The 19,756-nt window shown below is 46.6% G+C and overlaps 1 protein-coding gene across 1 annotated transcript in view; it reads left to right on the top strand.

Moving 5' to 3' along the window:
* The first annotated feature begins 334 nt into the window (after positions 1-334).
* Positions 335-19,756, top strand: part of LOC124612743 (glucose dehydrogenase [FAD, quinone]-like) — a 55,305-nt gene continuing 35,883 nt past the window's right edge. The window contains exons 1-2 of the mRNA XM_047141126.1: positions 335-412; positions 18,335-18,666. Of these exons, the coding sequence (XP_046997082.1) occupies positions 18,337-18,666 (330 nt within the window). The 5' untranslated portion in view covers positions 335-412; positions 18,335-18,336. The remainder of the gene's footprint in view (positions 413-18,334; positions 18,667-19,756) is intronic.

Genomic DNA, 19,756 nt, shown 5'->3' with positions numbered 1-19,756 from the left:
TTGGGTATCAAAGAGCGCCTACATTTTTTCGAGCCCCACCCTATTGTGCAATAATATTGCTCCGCTCAATACAGTGGCACAATGTTATTGCACAATAAATACCGAGCGTGTGAAAAGGCCCCTTAAGGAGAGGGTTGAAAAGAACGGCGTACCATCTGGAGCACCGCGTGACGCCATGTGGTGCAACCGGCAGCCACCGGAAGGTGCGACAGCGAGACACCAAAGTCGCGACGATGATGAGGGTGCGGAGTGGCGGGGGCAGGGGTCGGGGGCGGCGACCTCTGAGATAGCGGCGGCCGGCGGCCGGGGGCAGAATAAGAGGCGGCGGCTGCGCCCGGCGGCACAGCCAGTGCACCGGCGGACGCCGCAGCACCAGCCATCCAGCCAGCAGCCACTCACTCCTCACCCAGAGGTAAGGCCGGCCGGGCGGCACGGCAGCGACACCGCGCAACTGCAGCTCACTTCAGTTACTGTCTATTAGCCTTTCTGTCTCACTTGTGTACAATTTTCACAACGGTAACTAGTTTAGAACTTCTCCGTTCATTTTCAAACCGTTACCTGAATCAGAAGATGTAACATTAATAAAAACAAAACCAAAGTACGCAGTGTTAAAATACGTAAATAGGTTTCCAACAGACGTACACATTGCACTAGTGCAAACGTCGTTTATTATATATCTGTGTTTCTAATGTTTGCCAGTACAGAATTCCAACTGAATTTTCAAAAGATTCATTTATATATCGTGTCGACGTAACAAATGTGATACGAGTGTAACGTAATTCCAACGGCATTTAAACGCTCGACGGTCGCCTTTACTTGTTTACACTTTCAGGACTTGGCACTCGCCTCGAGTTGTTTACTACGCATTCGTGCGCACTTTCTTTGCACGTGCTGTAAAGTTAAAATGAAACGCGTTCGTGTTGCACCGATAAAGGCTGCAGACATTGTCGCAGTATTTTACGAGACAATATCCGGGACAGTATTCAGCTGATGCTTGTGCGTGTGAGTATTACGCAAAATAGTGCGACAGTGTGTGGGGCGTTTATCAATACAGTATGAATGCACTAGGTGGGCCTACCAGGTCACACTAAATGTAGCAGGTTGCTAGAATTGTTCGACGAAGAGGCGATTATTACGGAGTTGCTTCGTGAACTCGGGTGGTAATCCCTGGAGGGGAGGAGAGCCTCCTTTCCACGGAACGCTATTGAGAAAATCTATAGAAGCGGCATTTGTAGCTGATTGGATTCTAATGCCGTGAACGTACATTTTGTCCAAAAACCACAAGACAAGGTAAGAGAAACTTCCTGGCAGATTAAAACTGTGTGCCGGACCGAGACTCGAACTCGGGACCTTTGCCTTTCGCGGGCAAGTGCTCTACCAACTGAGCTACCCAAGCACGACTCACGTCCCGTCCTCACAGCTTTACTTCTGTCAGCATCTCGTCTCCTACCTTCCAAACTTTTACAGAAGCTCTCCTGCGAACCTTGCAGAACTAGCACTCCTGAAAGAAAGGTTCGCAGGAGAGCTTCTGTAAAGTTTGGAGGGTAGGAGACGAGGTATTGGCAGAAGTAAAGCTGTGAATACGGGGCGTGAGTCATGCTTGGGTAGCTCAGTTGGTAGAGCACTTGCCCGCGAAAGGCAAAGTTCCCGAGTTCGAGTCTCGGTCCGGCACACAGGTTTAATTTGCCAGGAAGTTTCATATCAGCGCATACTCCGCTGCAGAGTGAAAATCTCATTCTCAAGGTAAGAGAAATTAGGACCTCTATGTGGGCACATAGGGAGTGGTTCTTCCCTCGCCCTATTTTCGGCTGTTACGGCGCTTAGCGTCGGGACTAAACGATATGTACCCAGTTGGTAGACATACGTGCAAAATACATTTGCATTCAGGAAGGGCAGCAGGAATTGAAGTATAAATCAAACGTGGAACGAGTAAACAAACATCACTGTAAAATACTCACATTGTGAATACTCAACTTATACATTGAAGATCTGCATGTCACGCATTACCGAGTCCTCCGCCTACTGATGGCGTTGACATGCGCAACTGTAAGTCCCTGTACAATACTTCAGTTGCACCCGCCTGAAGTTAAAGTTCCACGAACCTAACTGTTCTAACCGTGAGATGACGTCACTGAGGCGAGGTAAACTCTGAATAGTGATGTACGAACAATTCTTTTCAGAACTGCGTTGGAATTCTGTACAGCAGGGTGGGGCAAGATTTGAGCTCGCTGGCCTTGCCCAGGCCCGAGTGGCAAAGCGCTCAGCCTCGATTCACTTTTGCCCCCACCCCTACGCCACGCTCTCTCAGCACGAGGAGAGAGAAGAGGGGAAAGCTGCATTTAACCAGCAGTGCAGCCACCTTGCACCCTGCTTAGTTTTATCTTGCACAGTCCTCAACAACACAGGTCCCAAACAAACAAATTTTCAAAATTATTTGATTGTTTTTGGTGTGCTGAAGACATAATTTTTATCTGATACAGTCGGCATACCGACAGACGCAGACAGTTTCACAGAGCTCCGCAGCTAAATTGCCATGTAATCTTGATTTACACTGACGAGCCAAAGAAACTGGTACGCGTGCCCAATATCGTGTAGCGCTTCCGCGAGCACGCAGAAGTGCCACAACACGACATGGCGTAGACTCGACTAAAGTCTGAAGTAGTGCTGGAGGGAACTGACACCTGAATCTTGCAGGGCTGTCCACAAATCCATAAGAGTACGGGGGGATGGAGATCCCTTCTGAACAGCAGGATGCAACGTATCCCAGATATGCTCAATAATGTTCATGTCTGGGGAATTTGTTCGTCAGCGGAAGTATTTAAACTCAGAAGAGCGGCCCTGGAGCCACTCTGTAGCAATTCTGGACGGGTGGGGTGTCACGTTGTCCTGATGGAATTGCCCACGTCCGTCGGAAAGCACAATGGACATGAATGAATGCAGGTGATCAGGCAGGATGCTGACGCACGTGTCACCTGTCAGAGTCGTATCTAGATTTATCGGGGTCCCATATCACTCCAACTGCACACGCCCCACACCATTACAGAGCCTCCGCCACCTTGAAAAGCTCCCTACTGACATGAAGGATCCATGCATTCATGAGGTTGTCTCCATACGTCTATCTACTTGACACAATCTGAAACGGGACTCGTCCTGCCAGGAAGGTAGCTTGACAACGTGCTCAGTACGTTTCGTTCTACTGAACGTCACGATAAGGTCCCTGAACAACCTCTCCGCTATGTTTTGCACATCGACTGTATCTTCTGGAGCCCACTCGTCTTTCAGTTTCTCCTTGGGTGTGTCTATCAGATCCCTGGACGTCACAACTGCTTTGCTTTAATTGAAGGAGGTTTGTAGCTCAGGTTAGATGGCATGTTCCCCAAGGCATTGAGCTTTGTGGATATTCTTAATCAGGAACTAGAAGTTTCCACTGACAGGATTCTATTACGCAATCGCTTGACTGATTGTAAAGTGCTAGTGATGCCTTCTTTTTAAGTACAGAAAGGTGAAACTTTCTCGAAGCTGCACTCTTTTTACTGTTGAAAACACATTCTGAAAACCGGCATGAGTTCTGTTACTAGACACAGTGCTTTTGAAATGAACTGAGTTAGGACGAATGGCTGCACGTGCCCTCTTATTTGACTGGGTGTTGATACCTACCAGTGGCCCACGTTTTCCACTGGGAGGAGGAGAAGGAGAGAATTTTGAGGGCTCCGTATTGGTCCCAATAGCAGCTAGGGAAGTGTAACTCCACCTAGACAGAACCCCACATGCCTAGATAAGCCTTATACAAATGCGGTTTGGCAGGTTCCACAGAGGTTGCCTTCTAACGACTGTTCCACCTCAATAGCCACGCATCTCAATTGCGAGCAGCACACCTTGAGATTTAAGGTTTTCTTTATAGCGGTTTTTACAATTTCAGCGATCTGGCCGGTCAAGCCAAGGTGTCTGTTCCCTGTGACACACAAGATTGCACCGCCGCGCCGCACGATGATCGCTGAAGCGTGCCCAGGGCTTACGGTGAGAGCGGACTGGCTTTGCTTACCAGTCCCCAGCTCAGGAACCTCGGGACCGCCAAGCCCGTACCCAGCAAATGAATGCTGAGCCCCTGAGGGCTTAAATAACTATTACCTAATGGATTACGAGATTTTTTTCAGCCGGGTTTGGCTGCTCAATAATGCTATGTGTTTCCCGTTAATCGTGGTTGTGAAAGTTAGCAAGAGGTAGAGTTATTTATTGCCATCAAACAGAAATGGACGCAGTGACTAGCATTATAGTACGTCTCTGGTCACGGCTAAGCTCGGGATCTGTCAAATGTGCTGAAATATCGTCACACATTGTTGGAACAATCTGCACACAATAGTCAGCACTTCAATCCACCGGTCAGCGCGGTACTTGCGAAAGCATTATTTCGGGACTTCGTATTTACAACGACTTATCAAATAAAAACACTTTCTCAAAATTTGGTAGATTCTCTGGGGTTCAACCCACGTCGGATGTGCACACGTTCAGCTAGAACGATATTCCTCCTCGCCCTTCAGTTACGCCATTACAACCGCACTCACTCCTCACAGAAGAGAGTGTCGGAGGTTCCGTGCGGCTTTTCGCGGATGCTGCTGTAGTATACAGAGAAGTTGCAGCATTAGAAAATTGTAGCAAAATGAAGGAAGATCTGCAGCGGATAGGCACTTGGTGCAGGGAGTGGCAACTGACCCTTAACCTAGACAAATGTAATGTATTGCAAGTACATAGAAAGAAGGATCCTTTATTGTACGATAATATGATAGCGGAACAAACGCTGGTAGCAGTTACTTCTGTAAAATATCTGAGAGTATGCGTACGGAACGATTTGAAGTGGAATGATCATATAAAGTTAATTGTTGGTAAGGCGGGTGCCAGGTTGAGATTCATTGGGAGAGTCCTTAGAAAATGTAGTCCATCAACAAAGGAGGTGGCTTGCAAATCACTCGTTCGACCTATACTTGAGTATTGCTCATCAGTGTGGGATCCGTACCAGGTCGGGTTGACGGAGGAGATAGACAAGATCCAAAGAAGAGCGGCGCGTTTCGTCACAGGGTTATTTGGTAAGCGTGATAGCGTTATGGAGATGTTTAGCAAACTCAAGTGGCAGATTCTGCAAGAGAGGCGCTCTGCATCGCGGTGTAGCTTGCTGTCCAGGTTTCGAGAGGGTGCGTTTCTGGATGAGGTATCGAATATATTGCTTCCCCCTACTTATACCTCCCGAGGAGATCACGAATGTAAAATTAGAGAGATTCGAGCGCGCACGGAGGCTTTCCGGTAGTCGTTCTTCCCGCGAACCACACGCGAGTGGAACAGGAAAGGGAGGTAATGACAGTGGCACGTAAAGTGCCCTCCACCACACACCGTTGGGTGGCTTGCGGAATATAAATGTAGATGTAGATGTAGACTACTGCTCACTGCATCCCTCAACAGTAACATTCGAAGATCACACCGGCGCTTGACTATCGATCCTTGGGCTATGCTCGGCCCGCACGAGTAAAATAGGCTTTTTTCTGTGCACCCTGAAAGACTTCTTTGGAGCGACAGTCGGAAAAAAAACTGGAAAAGTAACTTAGGGTTACAGGACAGAATTTAAAGAACATTAAATTTCAGAACAAGTAATAAAAGTTACAATGTACCGGGGATAAATTCCCTTCGACTCTGATGGTGAAAAGTACAAAAAAATCGTGCAAACATTGAGTATACATTAACGGAAAATGGTGAATATTTACACAAGCTTTGTTTTACATTTAATTGCAATACTTATTTACTTTCCATAGTTTGTATGGCCATAAAACACAATCATAACTTGTTGTTTTTGCGGCACCGCACAGAATCATTTTTTTATTTCAGGAACCCCTTTAATTTTCATCCCTTTCAACACGGCTTTCATCCATTCTATCATGAATATTTCAGCTCAACTCAAGCACCACCCACGAAAGGTAGAGAAGAAATACCACAAATCAGTAACAACTTGATCCTTACCTTTGCTGAACTAATTGTATACATATGAGTAACAAAGTTGGTCCTCATACATCATAATATACAACAGATTGACAACTTTTTACTCCAAGTCAATGCTCTAAACATGTCTCAAGTAAGTACAGACAATTGTAAGAAATGTGTTTATACATAGAGAAAACTTACAGAAATGACGTTATTAATCAGCCTTAGGTTATTTATTTTTGTTATACAGCTATTATGGTTGCCAAAAGGATTGACAGAGTGCATTCTTGTTCAATAAACATGTCATTCAAAATGAAGTGTTAGTATTCGGAACTCATTAACTACTATCAGAACTTCCGAGGTCTGGCACAAACTCTTGCCTATCGACTCCGACAGCTAACTAGATCATTACATCATTATTTACTTGCCATTTGGAAGATACCTTTTATTTCTTCTCATCATACGTTTTTCATGATCACTTATAGGTACATACATTCCCGTATCAGTGGGACAACTAGTGTGAAATAAGTGACATCATTGAATGTTCTTAAAATACGTCATATTCCATACACTTCTCTACTCACTTGAACATCCATTACACATATCCCTCTCAACTCAATACCTTCTTTATTTGAAACATTTTCTCCTTAAGCACCTATTAATCATCATTATTTACCTCAATAATTACTCAACGATTTCTGCATGTTCCTTAACTTAAAAGACCATCAACCACATTAAACGATTTATCCTTCTACTTCGAATCACTTATCTAAATAAGTGAATCCTCCATGTCATTTTACACGTTATCCTATTTATCACATCCATTAGCCATTATGTCATCCAAGCTTTTGCAGTTTGTCTGCTCCTCCATGACTCACAGAATAAGAATAGATGAACTTTTTATTGATATTATTATGTTGGTGCAAAAGTTCGTAGTGTCTTTCCGTAAGTCTAATGGTCACAACAGATACACATAACAGAGATTTTAGTTGTGAATAACATATTCTCCTTCACTATTTACTAGTCTGCCAACGCTGGAGTAACTTCTAGATTCCACGGCAGTAGAAACCACATGGTTATGGGGCAAAGAACTCATCGAGCCGAGATTGAAGCGCATTTTCATCAGCCAAGGAAGCTGCTTGACGATTGTTCGCCAGCGGCCCGAAAAGGTGAAAATCAAGGGCGCAATATCACGTGAATGAGGCGGGTGCGGAATCAGTTGCCCACCCAACTCCTGTGCAGTGCGTTTTGCCAGTCTAGCAGAATGCGGGCGGGCGTTATCGTGCCGTGCTGTAGCACCACTTCACGTGGTCTTCGTGGTCGTTGTCCTTGGATTGCGTCTGCAAGGCGACTGAGTTGTCTACAGTAAATGTCAGCAGTGATGGTTGCACCACGGGGAAGCAACCCGTAGTGCACCACACCACACCGTCGCTGTTCCACGAGCTGCGTAACACTGTCTCTTGTGGATGCACACAACTCTTTGCATTGAGCGTCGCTGTTTTGTTTGGGCTCAACCACTCCATTCCTCTCCTTATGTTAGCATAAAGACAGCATTTATCGTCACTAGTAACGACACAGGATAAGAATGGTCGTCGTTGTTCACACACTAACTGATGACGAGCAAGCAGAGATGCACACATCGCCAGCCACTGATTTTCGTGAATTTCGCTTAGAGCATGCAGTACTCAAACACCGATTTTTGAATCTTCCCCACTGCGTGCAAATATCTCCCGACGTCGGAACCATCACAGTTCATCACATTTGTCACTCACCGAGTACACTGACACCAATCATTGTGGAATAATGCGTTTAAACGATATTCATCAAACCACGTGTCAAAATAATCCTCCTTAAAACAAGAAAACCATTTTCTTGCCATGGTGTGTCCAATGGTATTATCCCCACACACAGAGCCAATGTCTCTGGCACTCCACTTGACACCCCATCTTCTGTCGTCCAAGGCTGCATTCAATATCTCCAAATGACAAAATGGCAATATGTAAACTCAGTTATCAACAGCGAACTACAAATAAAAATTACAATCGATAAATAAACCTGTAGCAAAAATTGTTCAAATGGCTCTGAGCACTATGGGACTTAACATATGTGGTCATCAGTCCCCTAGACTTAGAACTACTTAAACCTAACTAACCTAAGGACATGACACACATCCATGCCCGAGGCAGGATTCGAACCTGCGACCGTAGCGGTCTCGCGGTTCTGGACTGTAGCGTCTAGAACTGCTTGGCCACCGTGGCCGGCAAAACCTGTAGCAACCAGAATACGAATGAGCAGAACAAAAGCACTACGAACTTACGTACCAACCTAGTGATTAGCTTCACTCACCCTTTTAAGAGATGTTTACTTTTTGATTTCACATTTACATATGTTATTTTGGGACTACTATTTTTGTAATTTTGACTTTGGATAATTACACAAAAATGGATTTTTTGACACCTCGATTACTACTATAGTAGTGATGTTATATTTTTGTGATGAATGTACCGCAGGTCTAAACTGTTCCTAATTAAAATACCTGGACAACCACCGTTTAATCTACTGCTACTGTGTTCTTAATCCAAGGCTACGAAGCACGGGAAAGAAGTGAAACAGGAAATAAAGTTTCAGCCGTCTGGGAACATACCAGCCGCCAGTTCGTATACCAGTAAAAGAGTTGCTGGTTCCATATAGGTGTTCTGAATCTATTTTGTTGTCTACAAGTAAGTGGTGCCGTTTTATGTTTTCACCATATTCTGAGCCATTAACTCTGTTAATTAGCACTTACCCTAGTTCCACAGGGCACCACTAGGTGCAGAGATCGGTGTTTGGAGTTCCCAATTTCACCACTTGAAAGTCTCCTCTCTTGCGTGGTGCAGTTCAGTTGGTCTGTGATCTGCAAATTCCTTGTGTGCGTCTGGTGTAGAGTTACTCTGCTACCGCCTGTCACTGTACAATCGTGCTCATGTCGGAACTCACACACAAATCACAGATAACGGTTCGAGGTAAAATCAACCGATTTTAGCTGCTTAGAAAGCATTTTCTGGCCTAGAATCACTAGAAAACACTTCCCTGCTACGTACGTGGCGAATAGTTGACCTTTTTCATCGCTGTAAAGTCCACATGTGTCTGTTCAGCACATGACTTTTACTGTTATATACACGATATACAAGGGTTTTAACGTTCGCTCTTTAAGACACAGTATATTAACATTGTTTGCATTGTTTGATAAGATCTTTCAGTCCATCAAATTTCGGGCATGCAGCCGCGCAAATGCCATTTCTTCCACTGCTATTTCGGAGACGTATCGTCCGGCCATCGTCAGAGGGAGTCACAAGACTTATTTTGTCTTGTGAGTCTTGCGACTGACTCAGGATGGCCGAACGATACGCGGCAGAAATAACAGTGGAAGAAATGGCATTTGCGCGGCTGCATGCCCGAAATTTAATGGACTATTCATTACGCCCCAGGAAGTTGAAAATGCACAAGTTTGTTGAGGATATGCAAGATATATTGCACTGAACAATCCAAAAAGTATCCAGAATGAGATTTTCATTCTGCAGCGGACTGTGTGCTGATATGAAACTTCCTGGCAGATTAAAACTTTGCGCCGGACCGAAACTCGAACTCGGGACCTTTGCCTTTCGCGGGCAAGTGCTCTACCATCTCTCTCTCTCTCTTTTTTTTTTTTTTTTTTTTTAATGTGTGCCCCGATCGGGACTGGAATCCGGGATCTCCTACTTACATGGCAGACACTATTTTATTATTCAAAGATGCACGAGGGAGATTTGAACTTTTTTTTACTCGAACCCGGGATCTCCCGCCCACATGGCAGACGCTCTATCCATCCGAAGCACTTTTTTTTTGTTTTTTTAGCCGAAATGTGAAAGAAGATAAAAATTGTTAGAGGCGAACACATGACTACAAGTTCAGAATGCACAACGATTACCTCTTTTTTTTTAAATATATACCACGACACAGACAAAAATTGTAATAAAGTGAAAAAAGAGAGATAATATTGACAACAGGGAGGGTTTTTTATTTTTATTTTATTTAATTTTTTTTTTATGAACCAGCCAACCATGAAATGCAATAATTTATCAATCTATCACGCTGCCGATTCCGCTTTTTTTTCTTTTTTTTTTTCACAGGAAACACACCGACCTATACACTCAAATGGCAGTGTATTCATTCAAAAAACGAAAATATTCTCGTTTTTTCCAAAACACTTATTGAAGGCAGTCAATTAAAATAAAACAAAACAAGTCATTGCGACAAAAACAAAAGGGTGAAATCAGGAACACGTATAGGAAGGAATGGGGCGTCAATTTTAACGTTCCCACACATTCTTTCTTCCGCCACTTCTACATCGTGGAACATCTAAATCCATAGAAGCGTCCACAAAAATTAAAAAAATAAATAATAAAGGGGCATGGCAACTCCTCCAACGCCTTGGCGATGAAAAACAAGATAAACACGTTACAAAAAAAATTCACAATAACGGGGCATCCGGAACCACGTCCAATGTGCGGTGGCCATATAGTGGGAAAAGGTACACGGATCTGCGTCATATCCACTCACCATCAGGAAGTGGACATAATGACCAACAAGACACATTATGATATTGTTCTTCGATCGAGGAAAGAAAGTTGAATCGGGTCGCCTGAGAACCTCCCCCGAGATAGCCGCCTCCGACGTCCTGAGGAGAAAAGCCAGTTGTCGGCGAAACCATCTCCAATGGTCATGACCGCAGGAAATCAACCGATGAGATAATGTATCAGTTTCATGGCAACGATTGCAGCGATCCGTTACACTGAGGCCAATACGAAAAAGTCGCACGTTGGTAGGTACAATATCATGAACAACTTGGTACTACGAGGACGCCACTTCCATCGGGAAAATCGGGAGGCTGATGTTAGACCAAACAATCTTCCAGCTCGTTTCTGGCGACAGGGCCTCCACAGAGGGAAGACTATAAGGCACTGGCCAGCGGCTTAACAGCAGTTTTAGGGAGAGATTCTCTTGGGAAAGGATATTTACTCCTAAATAACTGACCCCAAGAAAAAATTCCCTGACGTGCCGTAATTTATAACTAATCCTGCCAATATCTACCGGAGGTGTTAACCTCGCCGGTCGGATACCGTCATAAAGGCGAGCTGTAAGTGACTGGGGGGCGGTTTGACACGTTAACACGGTGTGACGGATGAATACGGCAGAAGCCTTAACCTGAATGTCAGGGAGGCTCAAACCTCCCTGCAAAAGGGGCCGCGCCATGACCCCATGACGCACGCGAAATACAGAGTGGCGCCAGATAAACCTGCCAGTTAAACTTTGCAACTTGCGGGACAACATCGCAGGAAGTGGAAAGATTTTTGGAATAAAATAAGCCTTACTTAACACATACGTTTCCATGGCCCGAACCTTATGAAGAAATGAGAGGGAGCGACGCTCGTGTTCAATGATTGCACCATGAATCTTGTCCGTGACAGACTTCTAGTTCATCGTAGCCATCTTTAGCGGACAGCTGTCAATTATAACACCCAACGATCGATATCGGGTGACCTTCGAAGCCCATGGAATTTCAACAGCGTCAAATCCTCGCAAATTGAGTAAACGACATTTCTGGTCATTAACCCGCGCTCCCGTAAGACGACAAAAGGCATGCAAAACTTCCTTCGGCAGTGGTATATCATCATGGGTACGGAAAAGAACCATAACGTCGTCAGCATATGCGCGAACGGTAAACCTTTCTCCCAGCAGCGACCAGCCACTCAAATGAGCAGCTATGGTTCGCAAAAATGGTTCCAGAAACAGCACATAGAGCGACATTGATAATGGACTCCCTTGAAGGACGCCCTGACACACCGCGATAGGGGAATTAAGAAGGCCATTTACGTCAATGGACGCCCGAATACCAGTGATGAGAGAGCTGAACAGCCGTCGTGCACCATTGTTAAAACCAACAGTCGTCAATACTCTCATAAGGATTCCATGATTGACGCGGTCAAACGCTTGGTGAAAATCAATTAAAAGCAAAGCGCTTGGCACGGGAATGGGCCTAATACAAAATTCCTTGGGAAGGCCATCGGGGCCAAGTGATTTGTGGGAGGGAGAACGAGCCACAATATAAAGTATATCATCGAGATGGAATACAGAGAGAAACTCTTCCAGGAGAGCTGGTGTAACAACACGATCAAGTAGGGAGGTGAAATCAACAGACGGTGGACCGTCTGAATCCACTTCAGCATAAATCTCGGAATAGTACTGCTAAAGTTCATGCATATCAGATTGGGAGGACCACTCACGCCAATCTAGAAAACGAATGGTAGAAGGACACGTCCTTTGAGATCGCTTGTGAAGCCGGAGAAGATGATAGAGAGAGGTCAACTCACCCTGTACGATTGAACAAGGCTGGGAACGCAGTCGGATCCCATCCATTTGCCTACGTTTGAGTTGGAGAAGTTTTGCCTTCACATGGTGGACGTCGACGACCCTCAAGGGCGCATCACGAGCATTATCGTAAAGATCGCGAAGGACTGCATTGTTAACTCCCCAGTGCTCCTTATTTCAGCCGCCTTTTCAGCGCTAAAATGCTCGAGTGTATTTCGAATCCTGGGTTTAGTAAAAGTAACCCACCAATCGAGAAGTGAGGAATAACGCGTCTGGGAATGGGTTGTTCGCCGCCAAACGTCTGCGATGATGTCTTCCAGAGAGGGGTCCGTGAGATGTAGAGTGTTTAGCATCCATAAAGGGCGCGAGAGATGGACCCGCTGCGCGACATGGTTAAAAGTCAATGAAACAGCACAGTGGTCAGTAAAACTGACAGAAATTACATCAATCGATAGAAGCTGACCACATATGGGGGCAGATAAATAAAAGCGGTCCAATCAGCTACTTTAAGTAGCTGTAAAATGCGTAAACCGCACCAATAAAGGATATCTGCAAACCCAAGCATCCTGGAGATGCAAGGACGTCACCATATTAAGTTCACGACAAAATGTATAACTGGGGGTCTGATCAACACGGCATAAGACGCAATTAAAATCGTCCCCAAACAAAATCTTGAGCAGGTTCCGTCGGAGTAAACAAACAACTTTTTCCTTATAAAAACACGCGCGATCGGATGCAGGACCAGATCCAGACGGAGTGTAAAGAAAAATTAAGGTGAGGTCATAAAAACTACAGCCTATACCGCGACCATCATCTAGCGTTTCGAAGTCCGTCAGCGGGATTCCATCTCGATAAAGCAAAGCCATACCGGTAGAATTTTCAGGCGCGACATTGAAAAACAGAGAATATCCAGGAAGACAAAACACATCAAATAATACCTACCGGCCGGAGTGCCCGTGCGGTTCTAGGCCATACAGTCTGGAACCGAGCGACCGCTGCAGCCGCAGGTTCGAATCACGCCTCGGGCATGGATGTGTGTGATGTCCTTAGATTAGTTAGGTTCAATTAATTCTAAGTTCTAGGCGACTGATGGACTCAGAAGTTAAGTCGCACAGTGCTCAGAGCCATTTGAACCATTTTGAGCCAAATAATACCTCTTGTAAACATACGATATCAGCTCGGGAATCGTAAATAAACTGGTGTAACGCAGCAAGCCGTAAGTGGGAACGTATCCTATTAACATTGAGGGTTAGAAATGTATACGCCTGCATCCGTCAACACATGTAAGGTGAATAAAACAACACTAAGGAAAAAGCTCTCATCACGTCCGTCTCTCCCCAACGTCCGGAGGCGGGGAAAAGAAGGTATAATGTGAGTCCTCCCCACCTGACGCCGAGGAATCCTCGCTTTTCTTTTTACGACGCGCCGCGGCACGGGCGGGTTGAAAACGCTGTTTCACACCACTCCGTGAAAACATACACTCTTCATGCGGAGAGGTTGGGGGCAGGTACAGAAGAGACGAGTAATGCAGTACCGGTGTCGGGTGGCATCTCCTGAACATCAGGAAGAGAACCCGTAGAATCCTGTTGCTCGACCGTCTCAGCGTGGAGGAGGGGTGGTGCTGCACTGGAACACTGTAAAGGCTGGCCAGCAGGCGACGTCTCTGCGGGAACAACGGAACCACCTGGAACCGTCACGTCGACGGGTGAAGTGGGGGACGCAGATTGAACGCACATTTCAACATCAACAGAAGCAGCTACATCCTCTCTGGTAATCACAATTAACACCAGTAGACAACGCATTACCGCCAGAAGGTGGACCCTTTGTCAACGCCGTGTCAGAAGAACGAGACTGGAGTGGGGCGTCCTCGAAATCTGTACCGTCCTCAGTCCGCCGGCGTTTGACGTGCGCTGCAGGAGCCGTCGTCCCCTCACGGACAGAGGCTGCACTGGTACGCATAGGTAACGGTGGAAATCCGCTAGGAGTAGGCGGTAATGTTGCGCCTACGTCGCTTAAAGCTGGAGACTGACTTACAGCCGACTGCGAAGTTACTATGTCTGCTAACGTTTTTGATAAGACGACGTCAGAACAGTAGTACCGCGCAGGCAGTCAGATATGAGATGACCGCTTTCGTTACAGAGAAAACACGTTCCTTCTTGCCCTGTATACGTAATATGGATGCGGTAACCACAAACAGTTAAGTGGGAAGCAATATTCTTTTTAACTCACATGTCCACAGTCCGGATACCATTACAACACTGGAAGCGATGTTGTGCTGACCAGCGTTCCCACCGTATATGCCGTATTACTCCAAACGAAAGCAACGCTGTTTTGAGAAATGAATCGTCCACTTCAGGAGGAAGGTTATAAATCCTAACCGGAGTGTACTCGAGTGCCGCATTTTCAAGGAGGACTTGACTAACAGAACCATCGCGATGTGTAAACAACACTTTAGAACCAATCCGGGAGAGAAGTCTTTCTACTTGAACGAGATCATAAAACTTCACAAAGAACGCATACAAATCAGAATCAAAGTAAGCAGTATCTACCTGATCAGATGTAACACGGATAACATCAGCTAACCAATCGTGAATTTCTAAGGAGCCAGTTTGAACACGACGCGTACTCTTGCCAAAACTGAAAGGAACAGTAGCTGGACGAGGAACAGATTTAGGAGACTCGACAGACACCATGGCGCCGGCAGAAAACACCGCCGCCAAACGAAATGACAACAAACTCCGCTACGCAACTACGATGTGACTCCGGCCGATACACCAACATGACTGAGTAGCTTCGACACAAGAGGCGCTGCGGCACAGGCGGAAGTTAACGACAACCTGCTCGCTCGACGCGCAAGGCGACACTACCATCTGAACTACCCAAGCACGACCCACGCCTCGTCCTCACAGCTTAAATTCTGCCAGTACCTCGTCTCCTACCTTCCTAACTTCACAGAAGCTCTTCTGCTAACCTTGCAGAACTAGCACTACTGAAAGAAAGGACATTGCGGAGACATGGCATAGACACAGCTTGGGGGGATGTTTCCAGAATGAGATTTTCACTCTGCATCGAATTGTGCGCTCGTATGAAACTTCGTGGCAGATTAAAACTTGTCCGCGAAAGGCAAAGTTCCTGAGTTCGAGTACGGTCCAACACACAGTTTTCATGTGCCAGGAAGTTTCAGTCCAACCTGTATTGTTTTTTCTCACTATTTTTGGATTTCAAAATTACGTTGTATCACATTCCCCACAGTTTAACATTCATTTTCGTTCTATCGTAAGAATAAGTTTTATGCACGGTAGCCGAGATGAAACTGCTTACCGAATTGAACACACTGTCTCACAGTTTGGAAGATTTCTTACGGTTGCCAGAAGGTCAGCCCGTGGGACAAATGCTCAGCCTATTCACACTAGTGTAGACTGCATCTCACAACAACAACATTTGCTGCGTGCACTCAGCACAAGTCTGTCGATTCCTGACCTATCCTCGATCGGCACGAAAAAAGTATGTTTTACGTTGTGCAAGGGACCGTGGCTCCCTTACAGAGTCCACATACATACTGACGAGGAGGAAGGAAGCATAAACAACGACAAGATCCTGTGAGGCAGGTAGTTAGTAGGCAGTCAACTGATGAGCAGGAAACAGATTTCCTCGTGGGCAGTGTTCGTGCAGCTTCTGGCAAGTGGTAGTCTAGGGAGCAGTGTACGGAAGTGCAGTGACCTGCGGTGTTCGCGGCGAGAGCAAGATGTCAGCGTGGCAGGCGGCAGCGGCAGCGCCGAGGGACCGGCCAGCTGGAGCCGCGCTGGCAGACCAGATGCGGCTCGCCGGCGTGAAGACACGCGGTGTCACGCGGAAGCGAGCAGGTGCAACTGCAGATCCGCGTGCCACGTACTGGCAGCGCCCCCGGGAACTATGCCGTTTGCAAAATGCTTGGCGGTGTGCGTCTCAGCGGCTCTTCTGTTGGCAGCCATACTGCGAGGTGAGGCAGGGCCCACTAAGCTCATCCGTGATTGCGGTGGCCGGATACGCGGGGCAACACTTCACTTCTTTCCTCCTCTGCTCGAAAGAACTTAAGTTTACTGCGAATCATTGCATGTAGGCTGTTCCAAGACGAATGACCAATATTCAGGAATATTACTCCGATTATTTGCTGCAAAGGCTCTAGTAAACGTGGTTGTTCAATTGCATACCTTCATCTTCACCCCGCGCGGGATTAGCCGAGCGGTCAGGGGTGCTACAGTCGTGGCCTGTGTGGCTGGTCCCGGCGGAGTTTTGAGTCCTCCCTCGGGCATGGGTGTGTGTGTTTGTCCTTAGGATAATTTAGGTTAAGTAGTGTGTAAGCTTAGGGACTGATGACCTTAGCAGTTAAGTCCCATAAGATTTCACACATATTTGAACATTTCATCTTCTCTACTGTGAGACAAATCTCTTATAATTTTTGCTCCGTGATATCCTCGACCATTGATCATTTCTCCTGGGACATAATGTATTGTGAGGTAACACAATTATCGGCCTATCTCGATGGAGATATTAAATATTGATTGTATTACGTTAGGAATTAAGGAGAGAAGCGAAGTCAGCTCCGATCATAATGTTATCTTCCTTAGTGCATAGCAGACTTACATTTCAGGTCGCAGTGCAGCTATCATCACAGATTACCTGTGTTTATAGCACTGACGATATCAGCCCGACCGGTGCTGACCTCCTTTGTGTCCTGGAGTATAGTATGGTCGCGGGAGACAATCATTCCCATGGAATAGTGTATGAAGTTAGGAACTATCACCTAGATGGTGATTTCCACTAAACCCAAGTCTTGTGTTCAAAATTCTCTGCAAAGTGAAGTTAGCGGTAAACTGTATTGCAGCCTTGCAAAGTGACATAGCAGAGTAGTCGCCTCGGCACTTGCTGCGAACACTCACTTACGATCTGTACGTAAAGTGCTGACTCTCTCTCCAGTCGATCGGTTTCCTCTGGATCAGAGGTCTGGCGTTTGAGAGAACTCGCGTTCCACGAACAGTGTAATCAGCTCCAGATCAGCTGGGCCTGCACAACGCGTTTTTGTCCGCAGCTCGTGGTCGTGCGGTAGCGTTCTCGCTTCTCGCGCCCGGGTTTCCGGGTTCGATTCCCGGCGGGGTCAGGGATTTTCTCTGCCTCGTGATGACTGGGTGTTGTGTGATGTCCTTAGGTTAGTTAGGTTTAAGTAGTTCTAAGTTCTAGGGGACTGATGACCATAGATGTTAAGTCCCATAGAGCTCAGAGAGCCAGAACGCGTTTACCTGATTGCTGAGGCGTCAGTGTTTCAAGGAATGTAAGTGGCCTCCAATTAGCAATAAACGTAATGGTTTTATTGCTCACTGGTTGCAGTTACTCACTCAGCTAGGGTAACGACGATCACTGAAATTACGACCGTCATCAAGGTCATCAATGCCATCCCTCGAGGAACACTAAATGTCTTACTGCCCTCGCACCACTGTTGGCGCATACACTGGCGGCTTTATTTATTTTGTGTAATTTGTGTTCCCCATCTATCCGCGCAGAGTCGAGTTTATTCTGCATTCAACCGAACAACATAACTCACTCTTTGCTAGCAATATTAATGCGATTACGTGTGTCTAATAGCGAGCCTCTTGTGCAAAGTGGGTTGAACAAAACGGACTCAGAACAATATCCTTAAGATGGGCAACAAAACCTACATCGTCTGCCCTAAATGCAGATCTTGTAAGTTGGCTCGCCTGCCGCAAAGTGCACGAAATCCGTACTGAGCCACTTTAGTTCTGCCCACCGCATGTATGTATTCGCAGACTTCCGTATATCAATATGCTAGTGACACGCCCCCGTACAATGCACTCTGCCGACGCCGTCGGCAGACGATGCCATTGCCCCCTGTCAGCACAATCTGTTTATTGATTTAGTTTTCTTTACATTCGTGCCTATCTAAATCGACGACGGATCAGAGTCCTGTTGAGCGCTCCCGTGTGCGCAGCTATGGACGCAGCCGCCGCTTCGCAGTGGGCGGCGCAGGCCGGCAGCGCGTGCCCCGTGGGCGGCGCCGCCGGGGCGCTGTTCGCGCAGCTGTTGGCCACCCTGGTGCACGCACAGTGCGCGCTCGCCGACCGCAGCGCCTACCCGCCGGACACGGCGCGCCCGCTGCCCGAGTACGACTTCGTGGTGGTCGGCGCCGGGTCTGCGGGGGCGGCGGTGGCCGCCCGCCTCTCGGAGAACCCCGACTGGACGGTGCTGCTGCTCGAGGCCGGCGGCGACCCGCCGCCCACGTCCGACGTGCCCGGACTCTTCCCTCTGCTGCAGAAGACCGAGGTACGTATCTCCTCTGCATCGCCAACTGTGTGACACAAACACGGAGGTACTCGGCGACTGCCCTCCTACATTAGTACACAGGACTCCGCTCGAAGAGCAGTCTTTACTTCCTGACTTCGGTTTCGTTTCGGCACCACGCCGTCATTCTTACCTTAAAGTACGTCAATAATTGTATGCCGTAAGATCGAGCATATCTTCTCTTACATTTATAACTGAAATGGCGCCAAGTTTTTGTCGTATTACGTAGTTCCAAAGGTTTAGATTTACGCACTTCTTGTGTTGTTACTGTGGTCTTCAGCCCGAAGATTGATTTGATGCAGCTCTCAATGCTAGCTTATCCTGTGCACCTCCGAATAACTACTGCAACCTACATCCTTCTGAATCTGCTTACTCTATTCATCTCTTGGTCTCCCTCTACGATTCTTACTCCCCACACTTCCCTAGATGGAGGATTCTTTGATTTCTCAGAATGTATCCATCAACCCATCCCTTCTGTAGGTCAAGTTGTGCCACAAATTTCCTGTCTCCCCAACTCTGTTCAATACCTTCTCATCAGTTACGTGATGTCCGCCCCCGGTAGCTGAGTGGTTCGATTCCCGGCTGCGTCGGAGATTTTCTCCGCTCAGGGACTGGGTGTTCTGTTGTCCTAATCATCACCATTTTATCCCCATCGACGCGCAAGCCGCCGACGTGGCGTCAAATCGAAAGACTTGCACCCATCGAAAGGTCTACCCGACGGCAGGCCCTAGTCACACGGCCTTTTTTTTTTTAGTTACGACATCTACCCTTAAGATCTTCAGGATTCTTCTGTAGCAGCACATTTCAAAAACCACTAATCTCTTCTTGTCTCAACTGTTTATCATCCGCGTTTCACTCCCGTATATGACTACACTCCATACAAACTCTTTCAGAACAGGCTTCGAAACACCCTATACTCGACGTTAACAAATGTCTCTTCTTCAGAAGTGCTTTTATATCATTGCCAGTGTAATGTTATATTTTCTCTACGTCGGCCATCATTAATTATTTTACTGTCCAAACAGCAAAACGCACCTACTACATTCCGAGTTTTGTTCCGTAATATAATTTT

This window comes from Schistocerca americana, chromosome 4, assembly GCF_021461395.2.
Source record: "Schistocerca americana isolate TAMUIC-IGC-003095 chromosome 4, iqSchAmer2.1, whole genome shotgun sequence".
NCBI classification, from domain to species: Eukaryota; Metazoa; Arthropoda; class Insecta; order Orthoptera; family Acrididae; genus Schistocerca; species Schistocerca americana.
Note: the sequence above shows the minus strand (reverse complement) of the source record. Positions and strands in the feature narration are given on the sequence as shown.